Source organism: Agelaius phoeniceus, chromosome 10, assembly GCF_051311805.1.
Source record: "Agelaius phoeniceus isolate bAgePho1 chromosome 10, bAgePho1.hap1, whole genome shotgun sequence".
Lineage (NCBI taxonomy): Eukaryota > Metazoa > Chordata > Aves > Passeriformes > Icteridae > Agelaius > Agelaius phoeniceus.
The window spans coordinates 25,416,592-25,438,594 of record NC_135274.1 but is presented as its reverse complement, the minus strand read 5'-3'; the positions used below and the strand labels follow the sequence as shown (position 1 = coordinate 25,438,594).

General features: G+C 47.0%; 1 protein-coding gene across 2 annotated transcripts in view; it reads right to left on the bottom strand.

Annotated features, from left to right (window-relative positions):
* Nucleotides 1-105: 105 nt before the first annotated feature.
* Nucleotides 106-22,003, bottom strand: part of PPM1L (protein phosphatase, Mg2+/Mn2+ dependent 1L) — a 63,577-nt gene continuing 41,679 nt past the window's right edge. Inside the window, exons 2-5 of one of the 2 annotated variants that reach the window (XR_013183714.1) lie at nucleotides 10,496-10,670; nucleotides 5,470-5,631; nucleotides 2,435-4,764; nucleotides 106-2,390 (exon numbers count right to left, since the gene is read on the bottom strand). Coding sequence is in view for 1 of the 2 variants with exons in the window: in XM_054639781.2 (XP_054495756.1) it covers nucleotides 4,415-4,764; nucleotides 5,470-5,631; nucleotides 10,496-10,670 (687 nt within the window). In the remaining variant the exon portion in view is untranslated. Of the gene's footprint in view, nucleotides 4,765-5,469; nucleotides 5,632-10,495; nucleotides 10,671-22,003 lie in introns of both variants that reach the window. The other variant, XM_054639781.2, reaches the window with a different exon arrangement.

Sequence of the window (22,003 nt, the reverse complement as noted above, 5' to 3'; positions counted from 1 at the left end):
CACTGACTAAATGCTTCTCTGTGTAAAACAAGTATCAGCTACATCAGCAATAAATCCATATTATTTAAAGCAGGACTCTCCTATATCCTGAGACACAAAATTCCCTTTATTTTTTTTTTTTTGAGGCTGTGGCATTGGTGTTTCTGCAGCCAAGCTGATGCAGTGCTTTAATCCTGACTCCTGGACTCTAAAATCTTCACACTATTTTTAATTTCACCTCTGGGAATGGTTTAACCCTGCAATGGTTTAGCAGCAGCAGTGGGAGCTGGAACCCTTTATCCCAGGGGCTGCTGTGGGGTTGGTGGGAATGTCTCAGGCCAGCAGAAGGAGCCACGGTGCCACACGCTGGGGACAGGCTGGGACAGCACAGGAATGACCCCAGGGATGGATGAGCTCCAGAGCAATCCCTGTGCTGCAGGCTGAGGGAATCAGCAGAGCATCCCAGGGGAGGCACTGGGACAGCCCTGGGAACAGCCCGGCTTGGGAACAGCCCAGTTTGGGAACAGCCCAGCTTGGGAACAGCCCAGCTCCAGAGTGCTGGGAGCTGGAATGGCCCTGGGAACAGCCCAGTTCCTGAGCACTGGGACGTGCCTGGGGAACAGCTCAAATTCCCAAGCACTGGGAGCTGGGACATCCCTGGGACCAGATGAATTTGGGAACAGCCCAGTTTGGGAAAAGCCCAATTTGGGAACAGCCCAACTCCAGAGTGCTGGGAGCTGGAATGTCCAGTTTGGGAACAGCCCAATTCCCCAGAGCTGGGAGCTGGGACACCCCTGGGAACAGCCCAGTTTGGGAACAGCCCAGTTTGGGAACAGCCCACATGCCAAGCACTGGGATGTCCCTGGGAACAGCCCAATTCCCAAGCACTGGGAGCTGGGATATCCCTGGGAATACCCCAGTTTGGGAACAGCCCAATTTGGGAACAGCCCCATTCCCCAGCACTGGCTCAGCCTCGTGGCTCAAGGTCCCTTGGTCACCTTGGGTCACCTGCAGGTGCTCCCTGGCAGCCTCTCCCTGTGCCCTGAGGCTCAGCTGTCCCCGGGGGATTGGGCAGCAGGAGCTGCCAGCTCTGCCCCAGGGGATGGAGCCCCCAGACCCGGCTGTGCCCCAGGGGATGGAGCCCCCAGACCCGGCTGGGCCCCAGGGGATGGAGCCCCCAAACCCGGCTGGGCGGGCAGCAGGAGCTCCCGGCTGTGCCCCAGGGGATGGAGCCCCCAGACCCGGCTGTGCCCCAGGGGATGGAGCCCCCAGACCCGGCTGTGCCCCAGGGGATGGAGCCCCCAGACCCGGCTGGGCCCCAGGGGATGGAGCCCCCAGACCCGGCTGGGCCCCAGGGGATGGAGCCCCCAGACCCGGCTGTGCCCCAGGGGATGGAGCCCCCAGACCCGGCTGGGCGGGCAGCAGGAGCTCCCGGCTGTGCCCCAGGGGATGGAGCCCCCAGACCCGGCTGGGCCCCAGGGGATGGAGCCCCCAGACCCGGCTGGGCGGGCAGCAGCAGCTCCCAGAGGCAGCTCCCTGTGGTCGGGAGGGCAGCAGCAGGAGCGCTGGAGCCCCGCTGCCACAGCCTGAGAGAATTCCTGGCCACAGCACCTGCCCAGGTGGAGGATGGAGTGTTAAGGCAGTGGGAGAGCCCTGCATCAGCGATTATGTACAAGGAGTTCATCCTGCCAGCCTCCAGCTGTGTCACGACAGAGTTTGGCACAAATCAGCACCACTGGAAAGCTGGAAACGCCTCCCTTTGCAGGGAAAGCTTCCAAAGCTTCCAGCTGGGAGCACAGGTAGGCACTGCACGTGGGTGTGGGACACCACACAAAGCCTCTCACCTCCATCAGTCCTTCCTCTTCAAACCCAAAGCAGCTGAAGCTCCATTTTCAAAGCAACCAAAGCAAAAATCCCCGGGCTGAGCAGAGATTTTTGGCATGGATGGCTCCGGCCAGGACAGCCCTGCCAGGGAGGGGGGAGGAAGCTGCAGCCACTTGGAGCTTGGCACAGGGCTGGCTGAGGGACAGGGAATGATCCTGGAAGGATCCTGGAACGATCCTGGAAGGATCCAGCAAACCTGCAAACCCCTCCTGCCCTGCTGGGCTTGCCTGAATCCCCTTGTGGAGTGTCTCCCTGCCCTGCCCTGCCCCTGCTGCCATCCCTGCCAGCTCCTGTTCCTGTGCTCAGAGCCCATGGATCCCTCAGGAATGCCCCAGGAGCTGCCACCCCCGCTGGATCTGTGCTGTTCCTCTGGGCATGGCCACCACTGCAGCTCCTGCACTGCCTGGCATGGCTCAAACACCCCTGTCCTTCAGAGCTGCTGGAATTCCTCCTTGCCCAGGAGCTGTGCCCTCCACAGGGAAGGCACAAGGGGACAGGGATGGGGACAGGGAAGGCACAAGGGGACACTGAAGGGGACAGGGAAGGAGAACAGGGAAGGCACAAGGGGAACAGGGAAGGAGAAAGGGGATAGGGAAGGGGAACAGGGAAGGCACAAGGAGACAGGGAAGGGGAAAGGGAAGGCACAAGGGGAATGCTGAAAGGGACAGGGAAGGCACAAGGGGACAGGGATGGGGACAGGGGAGGCACAAGGGGACACTGAAGGGGACAGGGAAGGCACAAGGGGACACTGAAGGGGACAGGGAAGGCAAACTCCACACCCTGAGCTCTGCCTGCAGCTGCTCCCCCAGTGCCATTCCAGCCCAGATCCAGCATTCCCATGGAATCCTCCCCACCCAGGGGCTGCACTTGCCAGCGCTCTGCCCTCACTGCCCTCAGTGCACACTGCAACCCCTGAGGCAAATATCAGCAATTCCTGCTCAGCTGCACCAAGGATGGGGAAGGGCAGGGAAAGGAGCAGGGCAGGCTCCTGCCTGCCTGCCTGCTGGACACTGCTCAGGGGCTCTTCCTGGAGCTCAGCATCAGCACAGGGCTCCAGGCACACTTTGGAAATACCACCAATTAAGGGCTGAGACAAATTAAAGGAGGGAAGTTTGTTGGGGGAGAGGTGAGCTAGGGATGAAACAAGACAAAGATGGGGATTCCTTCTCGAGCAGAAGTTTGTGCTCTTTGATTTTTTGCCTTGAGAGACCCCGACCTCCTCAGCCCCTCCCCAGACCCCTGCAGGTGAGCAGGGGGGCACAGCTGGGAATTGAGGAATGTTGGACTTTCCCAAGGAACAGGCAAGGGCAGGGAATCCATCCCATCCCTGACCCAGCTCCACACCAAACACAGGCAGCCTCCATCACCCTGAAGACTTGAGCAGATTGTCCAGGACCACGTTCTGGGGAGATCCCAAGGAGTTCTGTAAGGCAGGATAAGGATAAAGGAGCCATCCAAAATCCTGCCTGCCCTGTCCCTCTGCCATGACACAGCTGGCACCAGAAGTGCAGCAAACCCAAACCGTCCTCACTCCAACTTACAGCACTCACAGACCCCAAAATACAATTAAATACTGAAAGTTAGATCTAAACATACTTTTAAAATCTAGATTTAACACAACCTTTCATCTCTACAGTGCATTGATGCTGCCTGGCATTTGCATGTCATCCCAAAAGCCTGTCCAGAGGGGTCTGCCCTGGGATTAACACCACAAATCCATTGCAGAGGTACAGGGAAGTCTCTCACAGGCTTGGCTTCCAGCTAGGTAGCTCTGAGGAACGCCCTGCTTGGGTGAGGCTCCCAACAGTCACCAGTGAAATCCATTTTCTCTCACATCTCCTTCCAAGTCCATGCCACAGCAGTAAGGTCGGGGTGATCTCGGTGAGGGACAGACATTCTGCTCCCACCCAGGCGCTTCAGAGCTCCCAGGGCTTTGCTGGAGTTCACCATGAGTTGGTTTGGATACAATATGGCCTAGAAGAACTGTCCTAGAGTAATGCACAGCCTGAATAAACGTGGTAACTCAGGAGCTCTACCTACTCACATGCTTGGCAGGGGTTCATTGTGGGGGGAGGTTGAACAAAGCAGAGCCAGCAGTGGCAGCAGGCTCAGGGCTGGCTCCTCTTCCTCCTTCACATCACAAACCCTTCTCCACCCACCCCTACCACTGCAGGGTGCAGAGATGAGGAACACGAGAGCAGCTCCTGAGCAGTGACACCCAGGAGGGAGAAGCAGCAGCACTGCCCTGCCCCTGCCCTGCCCCACGCGAGGGGAGGAATCAAACCCAAACCTACACAGGATTCCTAAAGAAAAGTGAGAAATGGGAGGTTCCAGTCGCTTCCTAGGGAGCAGCGAGGGCACGGGGCAGGGACAGGGGACAAACTGGATTCTTGTGGTCGCTCAGCATGGATTTATTTGTTGTATTGCTCCTTTTGTCAAGCCACGAGCAGGGCCCAGAGGGATCCGCGGCTGCGGGAGAGCCCGCACGGCGTTCCTGGAGCTGCCCAGCACACACAAACTGTTCTGAGTCCTGAGCGGGCCCGGGGGCTCCTCACTGCTGCTCCTCTGCTTTGCTGCTATTCCTGAACTTCACCACCATGACTGTGATGTTGTCGGGGCAGCCCCTGTAGAAGGACTGCAGCACGATGCTCTTGGCGCCGAAGTGCGGCTCGTCCAGGCGCTCCTTGATGAACCTCACGGCCTCCTCGTTGCTGAAGGCGTCCCACAGCCCGTCCGAGGCCAGGATCATGAACTCTGGCTGCAGTTTGTCCAGGTCAAAGCTCAGGATGTCGGGGTCGGGGATCACCACGTTCAGGTTCTTCAGGGGGTAATCGCCCAGCGAGCGCGACATGGCCAGGATGCCCTGCACGCGCCACGAGCCGTTGAAGCTGATGAACCCACCTGGGGGGAAAACAGTGCTTCAATCAGCTCTTTGGGATGCCCAAGCTGCTCTTTGGGATGCCCAAGCTGCTCTTTGGGACGCCCAAGCTGCTCTTTGGGACGCCCAAGCTGCTCTTTCTTTGGAACGCCCAAGGAGCTCTCTGGAACATCCAGGCTGCTCTTTCTTGGAACATCTAAACAGGTCTTTGGAATATCCAAGGAGCTCTTTGGAACATCCAAGGAGATTTCTGGCTCCTGCCAGACCCCCTAAAGTTTCATCCTAAGGGGTTACAGAGATCAGAATGTGGGAGGTGATGCCTCAGGTTTGAGCTTTTCTGTGTTTCACATTCTGTGCTGCTTTAGTGTGCAGTTCTGAGCTTCACGTGAGGGGATGCTGAGCTCTGTGCACAGAGCAGGGAGACAAAACAATTCCTGCTCCAGCTGGGCACCAAGGACAAATGACCCAAATCTCAGCCCAGGAGCACAAACCCCGTGGGCTGGAGAGAGAAAAACAAGCAGGGTGGGACTGCAGGGGCTAAAGCTGGAATGGGACAATGAACTCCAATTTGATCTGCTGTCACCTCTGCCTTGGGGCATCCCACTGGAATTTTGGGCGGAGAACAGGATATTCGATCTGCTGCCACCTCAGCTGGGCGCTTCCCACCCTCCCCCGGGGAAAATGTCAATTTTAGTGACAAATAAAAGCTGAACCTTCCAACAACTCACCAGCTCTCTTAATCCTCTTCCTCTCCTTCAGCTGGTAGGGCTTGTGGTCGTGGGACAGGGGGATGGCATTGCCATCCTTGTCACAGAGGACGCCCCGGGAGTCGCCCACGTTGGCCACGGTCAGCTCCTTGTCGGACAGGAGGGCGATCAGACACGTGGTGCCTGCAGGAACACCGGGGGAGGCACAGAACCACAGGGGGGAAAATCAAATTGGAATGGATAGTCAAATCAATCATGGAATGGATAGTCCTGATCAGCAGGGAAGTGTTGCTGCCATGGAGTGCCAGGATGGTTGAAGTGGGAAGGACTTCCAAGATTGGGGAGTCCCAGCTGTGACCCCCAGAGCACTGAGCCCACCTTAAAGTGGGAGGAACATTTCCCATTTCCCATTTCCCATCTCCTTTCCAGTTCTGAGCACTGGGCCCACCTTAAAGTGGGAGGAACATTTCCCATTTCCCATCTCCTTTCCAGTTTCCATCTTCCCCTTCCCTGCCCCCCTCACCCAAAACCAGCAAATATCAGCTAAAAAAACCCATTCTGGGGCTGGCTCTGGCTCTGGATGCAATCCCTAAATATCAATATCTCCAGGACTGCTTGACAGCAGGGAAAAATGAATTCCATCTCTTTTTTTGTTGTGCAATAATGAAACTCAATTTTCTCAGAACTCATGGGGAAGAAGGGCCATCCATTAAAGAAAAAAAACATTTCCCACAGGACAAAAGCACCTCCAGAACCTCCCAGCAGGCTGGAATCCCCTGGAACATTGGCATTAAATGCTAAAATTCCTTTAAATAACCAAAATTTGCCACAGATCAGGCACTGACCACCTCGGATGTTTAGGGATACTGTAAATCAAAGGAATGGGATTAAGAGCCAGCAAAGCTTTGTTGGGAGAAAATATTCTTGCACAAAATTACCCCAGCCTTAGCTAGTCAAGAATGCCACTTTTTAAACTAAAGGATTTACAGATTAGGAGAGGATTTGTCCCCATCTGTCACTTTTGGCCTCCTTTCATTTTTTAAATCTTCCTTACTCAAACCTCACCAAAAAAAAAAAAATCTTGCCAGCACTTGACTATTTCCAGACAAACTCATTTTATGTGTGGCTCTGATGGATTGATTTCCTAAAGGGAAAGATTCACAAAAAGAGGGAAAGATCCACACTGGGATGTGGAGTCCATCGAGGCTGCACTTTATTAACACTGGACGCTGCCAGAAAGGCCAAATTAACACCCAAAATGGTGCCAAGCCCAGAGCATTTCAGCTTTCTTCTGGCAAATGGATGCAGCTGAACTCATCCCTGGGCAGAAAGGATTTACCTGGGGGTGCAAAGTGGTCCCTCCAGCAGGGATGGGAAAGGCTGGAAAAGGTGTGGAAGTGCTTCCCTGCCCACACCATCAGCGTGGGAGCCCCCCAGGTCCCTCCTCCGGCAGCTTCCCTGGAATTCCAGCTGCTGGAATTCCAGCTGCTGCTCATTCCTGCAGGGATGAGGCCCTGGCAGGGCTCCAGGAGGGCTCTGGGGATCCCTCACCTCACCCCCTGCCAGACAAAAATTGCATCTGCTCCCTTTTCACCACCAGCACTTGTATTTTGCCAATTTTGAGGGATTGTTTCCTTCACTTTTTGTGCCCCAGCAGCAGCTCGAGCTCCTCGTTCAGTTGATTTTGCTGGGGAAAAAAGCCAAAAAAAGGGAAAATGGCACCACCAAGGGCACCCAGGATCGGCAGCAGCTGCTGTAATTACATTTAACTGCCCATTTTCTGTGCTCTGCTCACAATCAGCTCTCATTCCAAGGGCAGGTAGAGCCATTTCTGCCTTTTCATAAATAAGGGGCACAATTAGGAGGGTGAGGGGCTCCACTGCTGTGTTTTCATCTCTGATCAAGCTGGAATTTTGGGCTTTCATTTACAGTTGTGCTGCTGGGAATCTTCTAAACCAGTTATTATGGAGCTTCTCATTTCCACATGATTTTTGCTGGATGAGGTAAATCCCCAAATATGTGTTTCAAGCAGTTTTAATCTTTATTTTTGCCATACAAACCCTGAGATTTCCATAAAGGAAAAAGCTTTCTTTTCCTTCTGACAGGAATCAGTAATTTCCCTGCATTTTCTCCTCCCTAACAAACTCCTTTAAATGAAAATAAGCGGAGAGGAGCTGGAGTGACCAAACTAAAGGAAAAAAAATTACAGGGTTTTGGGAAATTCTGTGTGAGAAAAGATCAACAGAGGTGACAGAAAGCAACAAAATCTGAAGCTTATTTTTTGTGCATTATTAAAAGCAAGCCATATGTGATGAAAGAAATGTTCTGCACCCCCATTTGACCTCAGCTGGCCTTTGAGAGCCAAGCTCCTGGTGTGAGGTGCATTTTTACAAAAGGATTTAAAAGCTGGGAGACGTTTCTGACTGCTTGAAAAGAAAATGCCAGGGCAAGTACCAGATCTGCAAACTGGGAGTTCACTGCTCAAAAAGCCCCCAAAAACTGCCTGGGTTTGGCTGCCCATGGCCTCGTGTCAGGGTTAAAATCACCTCTTGTGCCTGCCCAGCCCACCCCCAGATGGGAAAGGCCAAAAATCAGGAATTTGTGAGGGAGAAAAAGAGCAAAATCCAGGAGGTGCCAATGGAGAGAGACAGGAGATAATTAAAATAATTAACAGCAGAGCACAAAGGGTTGGCAGGAGCGTCCCCTCAGCTCCTGCCAGCACCCAGGGGGGACATTCCCAGCCAGCCTGGGACAGGAAAAGCAAAGATTTCACAAAAATGAGGATAAAAGCTGACAAAAACGAGGATAAAAGCTCCACCTGCACAAGGGGGTTGGGGAAAGACTGAAAATGAATAATTTTTTTGGGGGGCAGTAAAAGGAGAATTATAAAGAGTCATTTCAGGAGGAACAAACATTTCACAAAAATGAGGGCAAAAGTTCAAGGGGTTTGGGGAGGGACGGAAAATGAGCAATTTTTGGGGCAGGAAAATGAGAATTCTAAGGAACCACTTCAGGAGGAACAAACATTTCATAAAAATGAGAATGAGTGTTGCACCTGCACAAGGTGTTTGGGGAAAGACTGAAAATGAGCCATTTTTGGGGCAGAAAAATGAGAATTCTGAGGAACCACTTGAGGAGGAACAAACATTTCACAAAAACAAGGGCAAAAGCCCAACCTGCACAGGGGGTTTGGGAATGAGCCATTTTTGGGGCAGAAAAATGAGAATTATGAGGAACCACTTGAGGAGGAACAAAAATGAGGACAAAAAGCTCAACCTGCAAAGGGGGTTTGGAGAAACAAGGGATTTTTGGGGCAGGAAAATGACATTTATGAGGAGCCACCTCAGGAGGAACAAACATTTCCCAAAAAGAAGGACAGGAAGTTCAAGGTGTTTGGGGAAATGAGACATTTTTGGGGCAGTAAAATGAGAATTATGAGGAACCACATCAGGAGGAACAAACATTTCCCAAAAACGAGGGCAAAAGTTCAAGGTGTTTGGGGAAAAGAACCATTTTTGGGCAGTAAAATGAGAATTATGAGGAACCACTTGAGGAGGGGCGAACACTCCACAAAAACAAGGAGAAAAGCTCAACCTGCACAAGGTTTTTGGGGAAATGAGCCATTTTTGGGGCAGGAAAATGAGAATTCTAAGGAACCACTACAGGGGGGACAAACATTTCAGAAAAGAATGACAAAAACTGAAGGGGTTTGGGGGAAAGAGTGATTTTTGGGGCAGGAAAATGAGAATTATGAGGAAACACTTGAGGAGGGGACAAACATTTCATAAAACAATGACAAAAATTGAGGGGGTTTGGGGAAAAGAGTGATTTTTGGGGCAGGAAAATGAGAATTATGAGGAAACACTTGAGGAGGGGACAAACATTTCATAAAACAATGACAAAAATTGAGGGGGTTTGGGGAAAAGAGTGATTTTTGGGGCAGTAAAATGAGAATTATGAGGAAACACTACAAGGGGGACAAACATTCCAGAAAAACAAGGACAAAAGTTGAACCTACACAAGGCGTTTGGGGAAGGATGAAAATGATCCATTTTTGGGGTGGTAAAATGAGAATTACGAGGAACCACTCGAGGAGGGACAAACATTTCAGAAAACAAGAACAAAAACTGAAGATGTTAGGGAAAATGATCCATTTTTGGGGCAGTAAATGAGATTTATGAGGAACCACTACAGGGGGGACAAACATTTCAGAAAAACAATGACAAAAACTCAAGGTGAGTGATTTTTGGGGCGGGAAAATGAGAATTATGAGGAACGACTCGAGGAGGGACAAACATTTCAGAAAACAAGGACAAAAGTTGAACCTGAACGAGGTGTTTGGGGAAGGATGAAAATGATCCATTTTTGGGGCGGTAAAATGAGAATTCTGAGGAACCACTACAGGGGGGACAAACATTTCAGAAAACAAGGACAGAAACTGAAGGGGTTTGGGGAAAAGAGCCATTTTTGGGGCAGGAAAATGAGAATGCTGAGGAACCACTTGAGGAGGAACAAACATTTCAGAAAACAATGACAAAAACTGAAGCGGTTTGGGGAAAAGAGTGATTTGGGGAAGGATGAAAATGAGCCATTTTTGGGGCGGTAAAATGAGAATTACGAGGAACCACTCGAGGAGGGACAAACATTTCAGAAAAGAATGACAAAAACTGAAGGGGTTTGGGGAAATGACCCATTTTTGGGGCAGTAAATGAGAATTATGAGGAACCACTACAGGGGGGACAAACATTTAAAAAAACAAGGAGAAAAGCTCAACCTGCACAAGGTTTTTGGGGAAATGAGCCATTTTTGGGGCAGTAAATGAGAATTACGAGGAACCACTTGAGGAGAGGACAAACATTTCAGAAAACAATGACAAAACTGGAAGGTTTTTGGGGAAAAGAGCCATTTTTGGGGCAGTAAATGAGATTTATGAGGAACCACTACAGGGGGGACAAACATTCCATAAAACAATGACAAAAACGGAAGGTTTTTGGGGAAAAGAGCCGTTTTTGGGGCAGTAAATGAGATTTCTGGGGCGCAGCCGTACCTGCCTCATCGTAGGTGACGGTGAGCTTCTCGAGCATCTCCCTGTCGATGGAGAGGATCTGCTGCTCCAGGATGCTCTGGTAGGACAGCACGCTGTTCTCCTTGTCCCGCTCGTAGTCCTGCAGGTGCTGCTTCAGCACCTCGGGCAGCCGCGCCTTCACGTACTCCGCTGCCGACTGCACGGCAATTAACGGCGGCGTTAATTGGCCCTAATGAGCACCCCCAGAGAGCCCCCCCACCCCGGGCTGCACACCCACAGCTCAGGGCGTTAATGGGAATTTTACAGTGCGGAAATGTGAAATTAAATTTCATGTGGTTATTCGGAATTTTTTGTTTTAAATTTTTATTCTAAAGTTTTAAGTACCAATTGGTAAAGATTTAAAGTTAAAGATTTAAATAAAGGTCAAGATTTAAATTTAGAAGAAACACATTACATTTGATTCCGCTTTACCAATTGGTGCTTAAAAATTTAGAATAAAAAATTAAAATAAAATAGTCAGAATAAACCCATTAAATTTGATTCCGCTTTACCAATTGGTGCTTAAAATTGCAGAATAAAATATAATATTAAAATAAAATATTCAGAAAACACATTAAATTTGATTCCACTTTACCAATTGGTGCTTAAAATTTCAGAATAAAAAATTCAGAATAAACCCATTAAATTTGATTCCACTTTACCAATTGATGTTTAAAATTGTAGAATAAAAATTCAGAATAAAAAATCAGAATAAACCCATTAAATTTGATTCCGCTTTACCAATTGGTGCTTAAAATTCTAGAACAAAAATTTTCTTTACCAATTGGTAAAGATAATCTTTTATTTTATATTTTATTTTAAATTTTTATTCTAAATTTTTAAGCACCAATTGGTAAAGTGGAATCAAATTTAATGGGTTTATTCAGAATTTTTTATTTTAATTTTTTTTTTCTTCTACATTTTAAAGTAACCAATTGGTAAAAGCGGAATCAAATTTAATGTGTTTATTCTAAATTTTTTATTCTGAAATTTTAAGCACCAATTGGTAAAGTGGAATCAAATTTAACATGTTGATTCTGAATTTTTTTTATTTTAAATTTTTTTCTTCTAAATTTTAAAGTAAGCAATTGGTAAAAGCGGAATCAAATTTAATGTATTTATTCTGAATTATTTCACTTTAAATTTTTTTTCTTCTAAATTTTAAAGTAACCAATTGGTAAAGTGGAATCAAATTTAATGTGTTTATTCTGAATATTTTATTTTAATTTTTTATTCTAAATTTTTAAGTACCAATTGGTAAAGTGGAATCAAATTTAATGTGTTTATTCTGACTATTTTATTTTAATTTTTTCTTCTAAATTTTAAAGTAACCAATTGTTAAAAGCGGAATCAAATTTAATGTGTTTATTCTAAATTTTTCATTCTGAAATTTTAGGCACGAATTGGTAAGGTGGAATCAAATTTAATGAGTTTATTCTAAAATCAGATTTATTGTGTTTACTCTAGATTTTAAATCACCAAGTGGAAAAGTGATATAAAATTTAATGTGTTTATTCTGAATTTTTATTCTAAATTTTAAAGCACAAAGTGTCAGAGTGAAATCAAAATTAATGTGTTTATTCTGAATTTTTATTCCAAATCTTTATTCTAGATTTTTAAGCCCCAATTGGTAAAGTGGAACCAAATTTAATGTGTTTATTCTAAATTTTAAAGCACCACGTGGTGGAGCAGAATCAAATTTAATGTGTTCCTTCTGAATTTTTTATTTTAAATTTTTATATTAAATTTTTAAGCACCAATTGGCAAAGCGGAATCAAATTTGCCGGGTTTATTCTAAATTTTAAAGCACCACATAGCAAAGTGATATAAAATTGAGTGTGTTTATTCTAAATTTTAAAGCACCACATAGCAAAGTGATATAAAATTGAGTGTGTTTATTCTAAATTTTAAAGCACCACGTGGTGGAGCAGAATCAAACTTAATACTTTTTATCCTAAATTTTTATCCTAAATTTTTATTCTAAATTTGAAAGCAGCACGTGGCAGAGTGGAATGAAATTTAATGTGGTTTTTGTTTTTTCCATTTAAAGCACAAGTGGAATCCCCTGCCCTGCCCTCAGAACACCCCCAGCCCGTAAATCCTGACACACACAATCCCAGAGCATTCATTTGAATTAATTAATGAATGAAAATCCCTTTGATTCCCTGCTCGGGCCCAGCAGAGGGCAGGGTTGGGCTGGAGCTGGGGCTGGTGTAAAGCCGGAGTAACCTCGGAGTAACCTCGGGGTAACCTCGGAGTAACCTCGGAGTAACCTCGGAGTAACCTCTGGGAGCAGCTGCAGGGACCAGCCCAGGCTGAGCCCTCATTTCCAGCCCTCCCTGGAGCATCCCCTGGCGCAGGGAATGGAAATTCCCTTTTTCTGGCACAGCTTTAATTCGGGTTTTCCAGTTTCCCTCCCTGACACAGCAGCAAGGGCTCCATGCTCCAGTTTTTGGGTGAAAAAATAGAGAAATAAATGGTAATAAAGTTGTTTTATTCCTGTGGTAAAGTTGGTTTGTTTTTAATGCCGTTTTTGGCACTGAAGCACCCAAACACATTTTAATTAATTGTGTTATAAATGCCTCTCCAAGGGGCAAAGCCTTGGGAACGCTGCTCGTCCCAGGTTTGGGAGTGCCCACGAGTCCCCCCTGCCCTGGGGTTAAATTTCATTTTCCAAAGCCAACACCAGAGATTAAATCAGAGATTAAAGTGCAGCCTCAAAACACCCCTGGGGTCCTGCTCCACATCCCTGCACGCTGGTCCCCTGTGGCACCAGGGAATTCTCCTGGGAAACCACAGGAACTGCCCACACAAGTACAGGGTCATTAATTAATTAATTCATTATTAATGAACGTTGTATTTGAAGAGCTGTTTCTCCCCCAGCGAGGCCCAAAGGCACATTGTGCACGGCTTATTCTACCTCAAATTCAGGAATTTGTGGTTAATTCTCCTCAATTCTAATTTTTCTAATTTTCCTTAATTTTCCCCTAAATTTTCCTTTAGTCCACCCTGTGCAATATTAGGATTGTGCTTGGATTTATTAAATATTTAGAACTGTGCTTGGATTTATTAATTCCAAGTCATTTGCAGGTGCCCCCCCCCCCCCCCCCCCCCCCAGCAAATGAGTGCAATTCCTCTGGATTTATCAATTATTTATCAATTATTCCACCAAAGATTGGAGAAGTCACAGGACAATTTTCCAAGTGAACGCACCAAGCCAACAATTTCTGTTTATCCTGAACGGGCACAGACTGAAATGCAGGAAATTCCATGAAAACTTGGATAAAAACCTTATTTTTCTGGTCAAACAGAGCACCCTGAGAGGCTGTGGAGTCCCCAGATTTCCCACATTTGATATGGAGATATCAAATCCCAGCTGGGCTGGGTTATCCCACCCTGAATATTTGCTCTGACAACCACACACACACCCCCCCGAAATTAAAAATATCAGGGATAATGAGAGCAAAGGAATTATTCCTGCAGCAGAAAGAAAAGCATCAGCACCTAAACTGCACGTGCACAAACCCTGGATGTTAATTAGAAAGTCAATCATTGCCTCTTTGAGGAGAAAAATGAGAATTAGAGGGGAAATGAGGCCCAAAGCAGGGGTTGGGTGCAATTTCTGTCAGCTCTGCCAGGCAGGGAGCTGGGGATGCTTTGAGGGGATGGAGCCCCAAAAATGGGAGATGCTCAAGCACAGAAATTCTGACCAGCACCCACGAGGAAAGGACATCAGTGTCTGAGTGATATTTGAATTTACCAAGGGGAACCGTTTAGTTAAAGGCACAAAGCAAAACAGGTGTGATTGAAGTGCTAAAAAAAAATAGGAATGTCAAGATTTCACCTGATTTTGATGCTAATTGGGTGGAACTATTAGCAGAGATGAGCTGAATATGAAATGAAGGTCTAGAACAAAAATAAGGTTTTAAAATGCCTGAAAAGTGTTGGCCACTACCAGGTAAGAATGTAGAAAAAGCCAGAAAAACTCAAATTACAATTTATTTCCTAAATTTTGTGAGCAGGGATTGCATTTGAGGGCCAGTCAGGAATATTTCACCCGAGCAGGATTAACTGAAACATTTTCTTATGTCCCTGTAATCAAATCCAAGCAAAAGGGATCGTTTTTAATATTGGCATAAACAGGCAGAAGAGAGAGGAAGAGCAATAACCCTAAAAATGATGGTCAGAGTCATAAACCCTCTGCATTTACACAGGTGCTGAACTGCTCGGTTTTGAGACAGCAAAATGCTGCATTTTGGATTTTACTGAGCTCATCAAGTTAACGCTGAAGGTAGGGATAAAAAAAAAAAAGGAGGTTTGCAAAATGACTCAACTTGAAATGACATTTCCAACTCTGCAGCCCTGCATCAGCGCAGCCCCTGAACTGAGAGCTTTTATTAGGAATTAAAATGCCTTCAAACCACTCCAGGGGATTTCCACAGGTGCCTCTGTGCAGAAGCTTTTCCAAAGAGCAGGGGTTTTTCAGAGTGAAAAACCAGTTTTACCAGAAGCCTTTCATTCTGCTCCTGTAGTTGAGGGGAAAAATGTATTTATAGCCCATTAGACTCAATTAAAGAGCAAGAAGCATTCATCTTTCTGTGCCATTGTTCTCTCCCTCCCAGCACTCAGGGAGAGCAGTGGAATATTTTATTTTATTTTATTTTATTTTATTTTATTTTATTTTATTTTATTTTATTTTATTTTATTTTAGCCTAAATGGTCTCTCCTGATTTAGAGACTCCACTCTGTGCCAAGCACAAACCAAGAACTGGGAAGATTCAGCCTGGGTGAGTTACGCAGGAGACAAAAAAAAATAAAAATAAAAAAAAAATCAGTTTTCAGCTGCTTAGAATGTCAGCAGCGTTCACCAGCTGGCCCCAAGCCTGTCTCCCACTCTTCCCAGCACCTCTAAGGGGAATATTTCTGTGATTCCAGCACAACCCCAAAGCTCAGCAAGCAGCAAACACACACAGAGATTTCAAGTAACAGCAGTGTCAATGTAGAAAATATTCTCATTTTGCCTTCCCCAGCCAGAAATCCCCTGAGGGAAGCAGGAGAGCTCCTGGAGCAGGAGATGCTGTCCCTTGGGGCCCTGATAAGGCTTTTCCTACACCAGATAAATCCAATGGTGGGAACAACCCTTAAGTTTCCATTGAAGTCTGACCTTAAAAAGTTCTCTATTAAGAGATCCCATGAGTAATTAGCCAGGAGTTACACCCAGAGCTGTGAGGAGATGAGATTAAACTTTTGGGGTGAGGAAGAGGAGCTGGGGAGCCCCAGGGCTCATCCCAGCAGCTCTTCCAGAGAGAAACAGGAATGGAGACACCAGGAATGGGACCTGGCTCTGTCCCTTCCACACCTGGGACAGACCCTGCACGCAAAGGGTTAACAGGGAAAGGGTGCAATCCCCCTTTCCTTCAGAAATTGAAATTTCTGCAGATTCCATCAGCTCCGGTTCAATGTAATTATGGTGATTTTCTGAGGTCCTGCCCTCCCCTTTGGGTTTGAAGAATCCACTGTAGTGACCTGAATAATGAGCTGGAGCAGCCAGGAAAGCTGGAACCAGGAGCAAGGAAGCCAACAAGAGCTGGGATGGAAAAAAGGATGAATCCTGTTCTCCCTGTGCCCAGCAGGGACAGGGTGACACTGCAGGGACACAGGTGTGATCCACGAAATCCCAATTATTTCCCATTCCCCAGGCAGGAAAACACTCGCACAAGCCACATTCCTGGCTTTATAAAACTAATCCAGAATAAAGCAAACTTTTGTGTCCTCTCCTGGAACAGCAGGCTGCCAGGAAAAGAGATTTTTGGGATCATGTGGGTGATAAGCAGCTGAAACACGAGATTGTGGCACAACTCGGAGCTTAAAAAGGCTCCTGGAAGCCCAAGTGTATAAACAGGGGGGTAATAATGATTGATTGGGGCAAGGTCACTGGGGAATTGTCCATGGAAAACCCTGCTTGTTATTCCTGGAATCTGAGAATCCAGAGAGGATCTGAGGGTTTAAAAAAATAATAAAGAAAAAGGGGGAAATTACAGTAGTGAAAAAAAAAGGTAGAGAAAAGAGAGTATCTGAGGGTTTAAGAAAACAAAAAAAAAGAGGAAATTACAATTAAAAAAAGGGGAAATTACAATTAAAAAAAGGGGGAAACCAATAAAAAAATGGGAAAAAAGTTTGGTTTTTTTGTTTGGTTTTTTTTTTTTTTCCAGAGAAGGAAACTTTCCCTCTGATGAGCTGGCAGAGGTGAGGATGTGAAGGCTCTGAGGGAAGAGGTGCTTTGGTTGTGGTGCCACAGCTCCTTTCCCTAAAAACAGGAGGAATCAGAGACATTTTAGGGACGCCAGTGACCAAGGGAAAAAAGAATGGCCAGATCAGGATCTCAGCATTCCACCCTGCTATAGAGTGACTGCCCTGGAATTCAGCTGCAGCTTCTCCTCCCGAGCTGCAGGACCCAGAAGCTCCCATTCAATAAAACACCTCCTTCAGGAGGAACAGACAAACCTTGCAGGGTGGACAGAATTGATGTCACAGAGTAATTATATAAAGCACTTAATTAAATGGCAGAGGCTCAAAGACAGGGACTTCATTAAATAGAACAGCAGCCAATTCCAATCCATAAATAGTTTCCAAAGCCTGTTCCTTTTCTGGAGGCATTTCACAACACAAACTCTGAGAGCTGCACCCCTGGGAGCAGGAGGGACATAAATCAGGCCCCAGGAAGGACAAACACCAGTGCTTGGATGTTATTCCTTCTTCCCTCTACAAATGTACACGTGAAAGAATAAAAAAAAAGATTTTTGGGATCAGAACATCTCAGGTGACTGAGCCCAAAGGCAGGTGGGGAGCAGGGAATGGTCTGGAGGTGGTTTTGTTCCTATTCCTCAAGTTCATGAGTAGATCATTCCAAAAGATGGGAAAACAAGGAGGGAGGAGGCAGATGTAGGAAAAAGGAGGGAGACAGATCCTGATGGAAGGGAGAACAGTGAGTGCAATGCCCTGTGCAGGCTGCCCTGGAGCAGAGGCTGGGCAGAGCTCCAGAATAAAGCAGGGATTCATTCCAAGCATCTCCTCCATGGATCCACCTTGGGCAGCACCAGAGCCCAGCCAGGGCTGCACCCAAGATGAACCAAAATGGCCCCAAAATGCACCAGCGCTCCCGGGCTCTCTGCCTTGGATCAGTTCTGCTCCATTTGCACCTTGCAGTTCATTGTCCCATCCCAGCTTTAGCCCCTGCAGTCCCACCCTGCTTGTTTTTCTCTCTCCAGCCCACGGGGTTTGTGCTCTTGGGCTGAGATTTGGATCATTTGTCCTTGGTGCCCAGCTGGAGCAGGAATTGTTTTGTCTCCCTGCTCTGTGCACAGAGCTCAGCATCCCCTCATGTGAACCCAGACCCACACACTAAAGCAGCACAGAATGGGAAACACAGAAAAGCTCAAACCTGGATCAATGGAGGAGATGCTTGGAATGAATCCCTGCTTTATTCTGGAGCTCTGCCCAGCCTCTGCTCCAGGGCAGCCTGCACAGGGCATTGCACTCACTGTTCTCCCTTCCATCAGGATCTGTCTCCCTCCTTTTTCCTACATCTGCCTCTTCCCTCCTTGTTTTCTCATCTTTTGGAATGATCTACTAATGAACTTGAGGAATAGGAACAAAACCACCTCCAGACCATTCCCTGCTCCCCACCTGCCTTTGGGCTCAGTCACCTGAGATGTTCTGATCCCAAAAATCAAGTGAAATGGAAGTCAGAGAAAAGAAAGATGAAACCAACTGTGCTCAAAGAACACCTGGAGGTGGCACTCAGTGCTCTGGGCTGGTGACAAGGTGGGGATCGAGCCCAGGCTGGACTCAATGGTCTTGGAAATCTTTTCCAACCTCAAGGATTCAATGCCACGGAAACCCTTCCAAAAGATTGGAAATCTTTTCCTTTAAATGGTCATATAAGTGGCCATTTAAATGAAATTTTCCTGAAACACAGTTTAATTAAATAAGATGGTACATAGTCATTGTGTTTCTCCAGCTTGTTAGGGTTGTTAATTGCACTCATTATCAAAGCAGAAGGTCAAGGAGGTTCCCAGCTATTTTCATCTGTGAATGGATGGAGAACAGGGGCTGAGCAGGGAATTGTGCAGCTGAGAGGGAAAAGGGGAATGAACAGCGCCTGCCACGAGCTGGGACCTCCAGCACCGACCCTCTGGGTGACACCAGAGTATTGCAGCCATAACTGAGCAGATTTTATATCTTTTATTATATCTTTTTTTTATATCTTTCTGCCTGGGCAGGCTGCAGTGCACCCAGACAGGGCCATTCCAGTGACAGCCCTGACCAGGTTTCCTCTCGCAGGGACAGCACCAGCCCTTCTCCCAGGGGAGGCTGATCAAATGTCCAAGATGTTTCTTTCCCTTTACTGCTTCACTTTGCAATTTCCTCCTATTTTTAAGAGCAGCCCCAGCAGGGATTAAAGGTCCATGATAGCACACTATAAAAAAACTTCAAAGCAGCAACTGGAAGTGATTCTGCTCCTGCATTAGAAGCTCCTTGAAAAAGCTCCTGCTCTGAAGAGATAACAGCACAGCTTTGATTTTAAGGCTTTTGTATTGCTTGGAGTGTTTGTATATTAAAGTGACACAGCCTGGAGTTTTCAGATTTCATGGCAAGCCTTGAGACAACAAAAAGCAAATACCTTTTATCAGGAGCGTGGAGAGAAGCAACTCACGCAGCACAGCTTAATAGTTTGGCAACATTCCCAAAAATATTCAACCTTTCACTTCCAGGAGTTTAAACAGAAATTTAAGCAAACCTGAGCCAAGGTTTCAGAAGAAAAACAAATTTGAAATTCAGGGAAAACCCAGGGGCTGGTTGGGTTTTCATGCCGTGGTGGTGAACAAGGCCTGAGCCAGGTCTCTGGCAGCCCCTGAGGTGGAAGATGGGGAGATCAAGTTTATTTCCCAGCAAAACAGCTGCTAGCAAATCAATGTTTTACTGTCACTCAGACACTGATTTATTATCTCCCAAAATCATTAATATTTCTCCCCAAAGTCTCTGGGCTCTCTGGTGCTGCTCCCTCACTTCATCCCTCAGGATGGGGGAACCCTGTGGGGATTCTTGCCCCTGCTGCCCATGATTCCACCTGGATCATCTCCCCATGTTAACTGCTCCCACTCCACCAGATTTTCCACCACTTTCCAGAGGGTTTCTCCCTATGTTTTGCTGTCACTCAGACATTGATTATTATCTCTCAAAATCATTAATATTTCTCCCCAGAGTCCCTGGGCTTTTTGGCGCTGTGCTCTGTCCCTCACAGGCTGCCGCTCCCTCACTTCCCTCAGGGATGGGGGAACTCCGTGGGGATTCTTTATTCCCATTATTCCACCTGGATCATCTCCACAGAACTGTCCCCTCTCCACCAGACTTCCCATCATTTTCCAGACAGTTTTTCCATACTATTTTCCAGAAAGTTCCCTAAGAGCTGTCCAAGGCAACGATCATGGCTGAGCCCCACTCCCAGCTGATGCCTTCCCAATCTTAAAAACCCTCGGACTCCAACCCCGGCCAGGCAGCTCTGGGAACATCTCCAGATGAAGCAGTGGGAGCATCACTCTAAATCTTCTCTCCTCTCCTCCTCTTATCCCCCAGAACTGCAGGATTACCCTCAGAACCATGTATCCAAGGCGTTATCTCTGCCTGAGCTCTGTTTACCACACCTGATCACTAAGCCATGTCTAAGCCTCCCAGCACATCACCTCCAGGTGCAGCTGCTTTTAAATCCACCTCCACAACCCCTTCCCTGCAGGCACTGCCTGATCCCAGCTGCTGGAATAAATAAATTTAAATAAGAAATCCAGATTTAGTCCCAGCAATGCTTGGAGCAAGCAAACGCTAAAGGGATGAACTGTGGTGAAACCAGAGAAGAGCAGAATGGAAAAGGAAGTATCTCAACAGCTTGAAGTGTCTCGACAGATCAGGACAAAAAAATGTGAGAGGATAATTTTGGGCAGGAAAACGTGGAATTTGCAACTTTCCACCCCAAAAAAAGTGGGTTTGTTTCCTGACGACCGACGGCGGGACACAAACAGGGAATGAGAAAACAACATCTGAGAGAATCATTGAGGTTCAAAGAAATGCTGCCAACACTGAGCAAAAAAAAGGGTAAAAACAGGATTTGGGAATCTTGTGGGTGTGCTGGAAACTCATCTAAATGGAGGCAAATAAAATACCAGCAGGAAATGTTGAGGGGGGGAAAAAACCTGGTGTGTAGAAGAGTGAGAAACTTATTTTGGAGCCAACAGGAGGATGGTACAGCCAAATAATGGCATTTCTGAGGGAGAAAGTCTGGGGGAAGGAAAAGGGGCAAAAGGGAAAGCTGAGCACCAAGGAGCTTGTTAAAGGAAAGGGAATTTTGGGAGATTAAAGGAAAATTAAAGGAAAGGGAATTTTGAGAGATTAAAGGAAAGGGAATTTTGGGAGAGTAAGGAAAGGGAATTTTGGGAGACACCTTTAAGGATGAGCTTTGCTAAAAGAAAGGAGAGGTGCTAAACATGAAAAGCCATCCCAAGCCTCACCCATGGCCATTCTGGAGCGTCCAGACCCTTACAGCAGCCTCCAGCTCCATAAAAGCCACCCCCATTTTCCCAAGGAGAAGGAAAATCATGGCTTGAGAAGTTCCTGCAGCTGCTCCAGCATCTGGGAGGTTTCTGCTGGCAAATCCTGGGTGCCTGACAGGAATGAAATCCCTGCAGAAATCCCTGGTTTTGGGCAGAAGCCTCTTGCCTTGGGATGAGGGCTGACAGGAGCACCAAGCTGGGCTCAGGAGGGGACTGGGAATTCCAGGTGGCTTTTCCAGCTGCAAAGCCCCAGGAAAAGCCTGGAGCTGATGAGTTTGTGCCAGCTCAGCAGCTCAACACCAGATTATATTTTGCCTTGCTTGGCTTTGGGATTGAGTCTCGGCGATTTTAATTGCACCCCGTTCTAGGGAGCAGAAAATCCCCTGCAAAATAAACAGTGAGGGTGAGCCTCACCTTCAGGAGCTGCTGATTCTCCTCCACCAACCCAAAAACAGCCCAGGAGGAAAACCTGGGAGCAAAATGAATGTGCTGCTCTGGGAGGCGAAAATCCTGCTTGAAAGGAAACATTTAATTTCATTTCCCACCTAAGAGGCTCCACCAGAACAAAACACACCAGCAAAAAGCCCAGGAAAATTGAATCAGGGCTATTTCTGAACTCCTTATCCCAATTTTGGAGCCCATAAACTCCCTTTCCCCCCACACGTGGCTGCACTATTTTCATAAAGTGGATTTTAGTGAAGTGGGAAATCAAATTTGCAAGAGCAACGACTGCAGGAAATCATGATAAAATGCTTGATGCTTCCTGACACTTAAAATAATATTCTAATCTGGTTTTCTAAAGCTCTGCAATAAACTCTGCTGCCTGGAAATCAGGTGGCAATCACAGGGTGAATGAATCCAAACACAAAATTATGCAATGAATGTT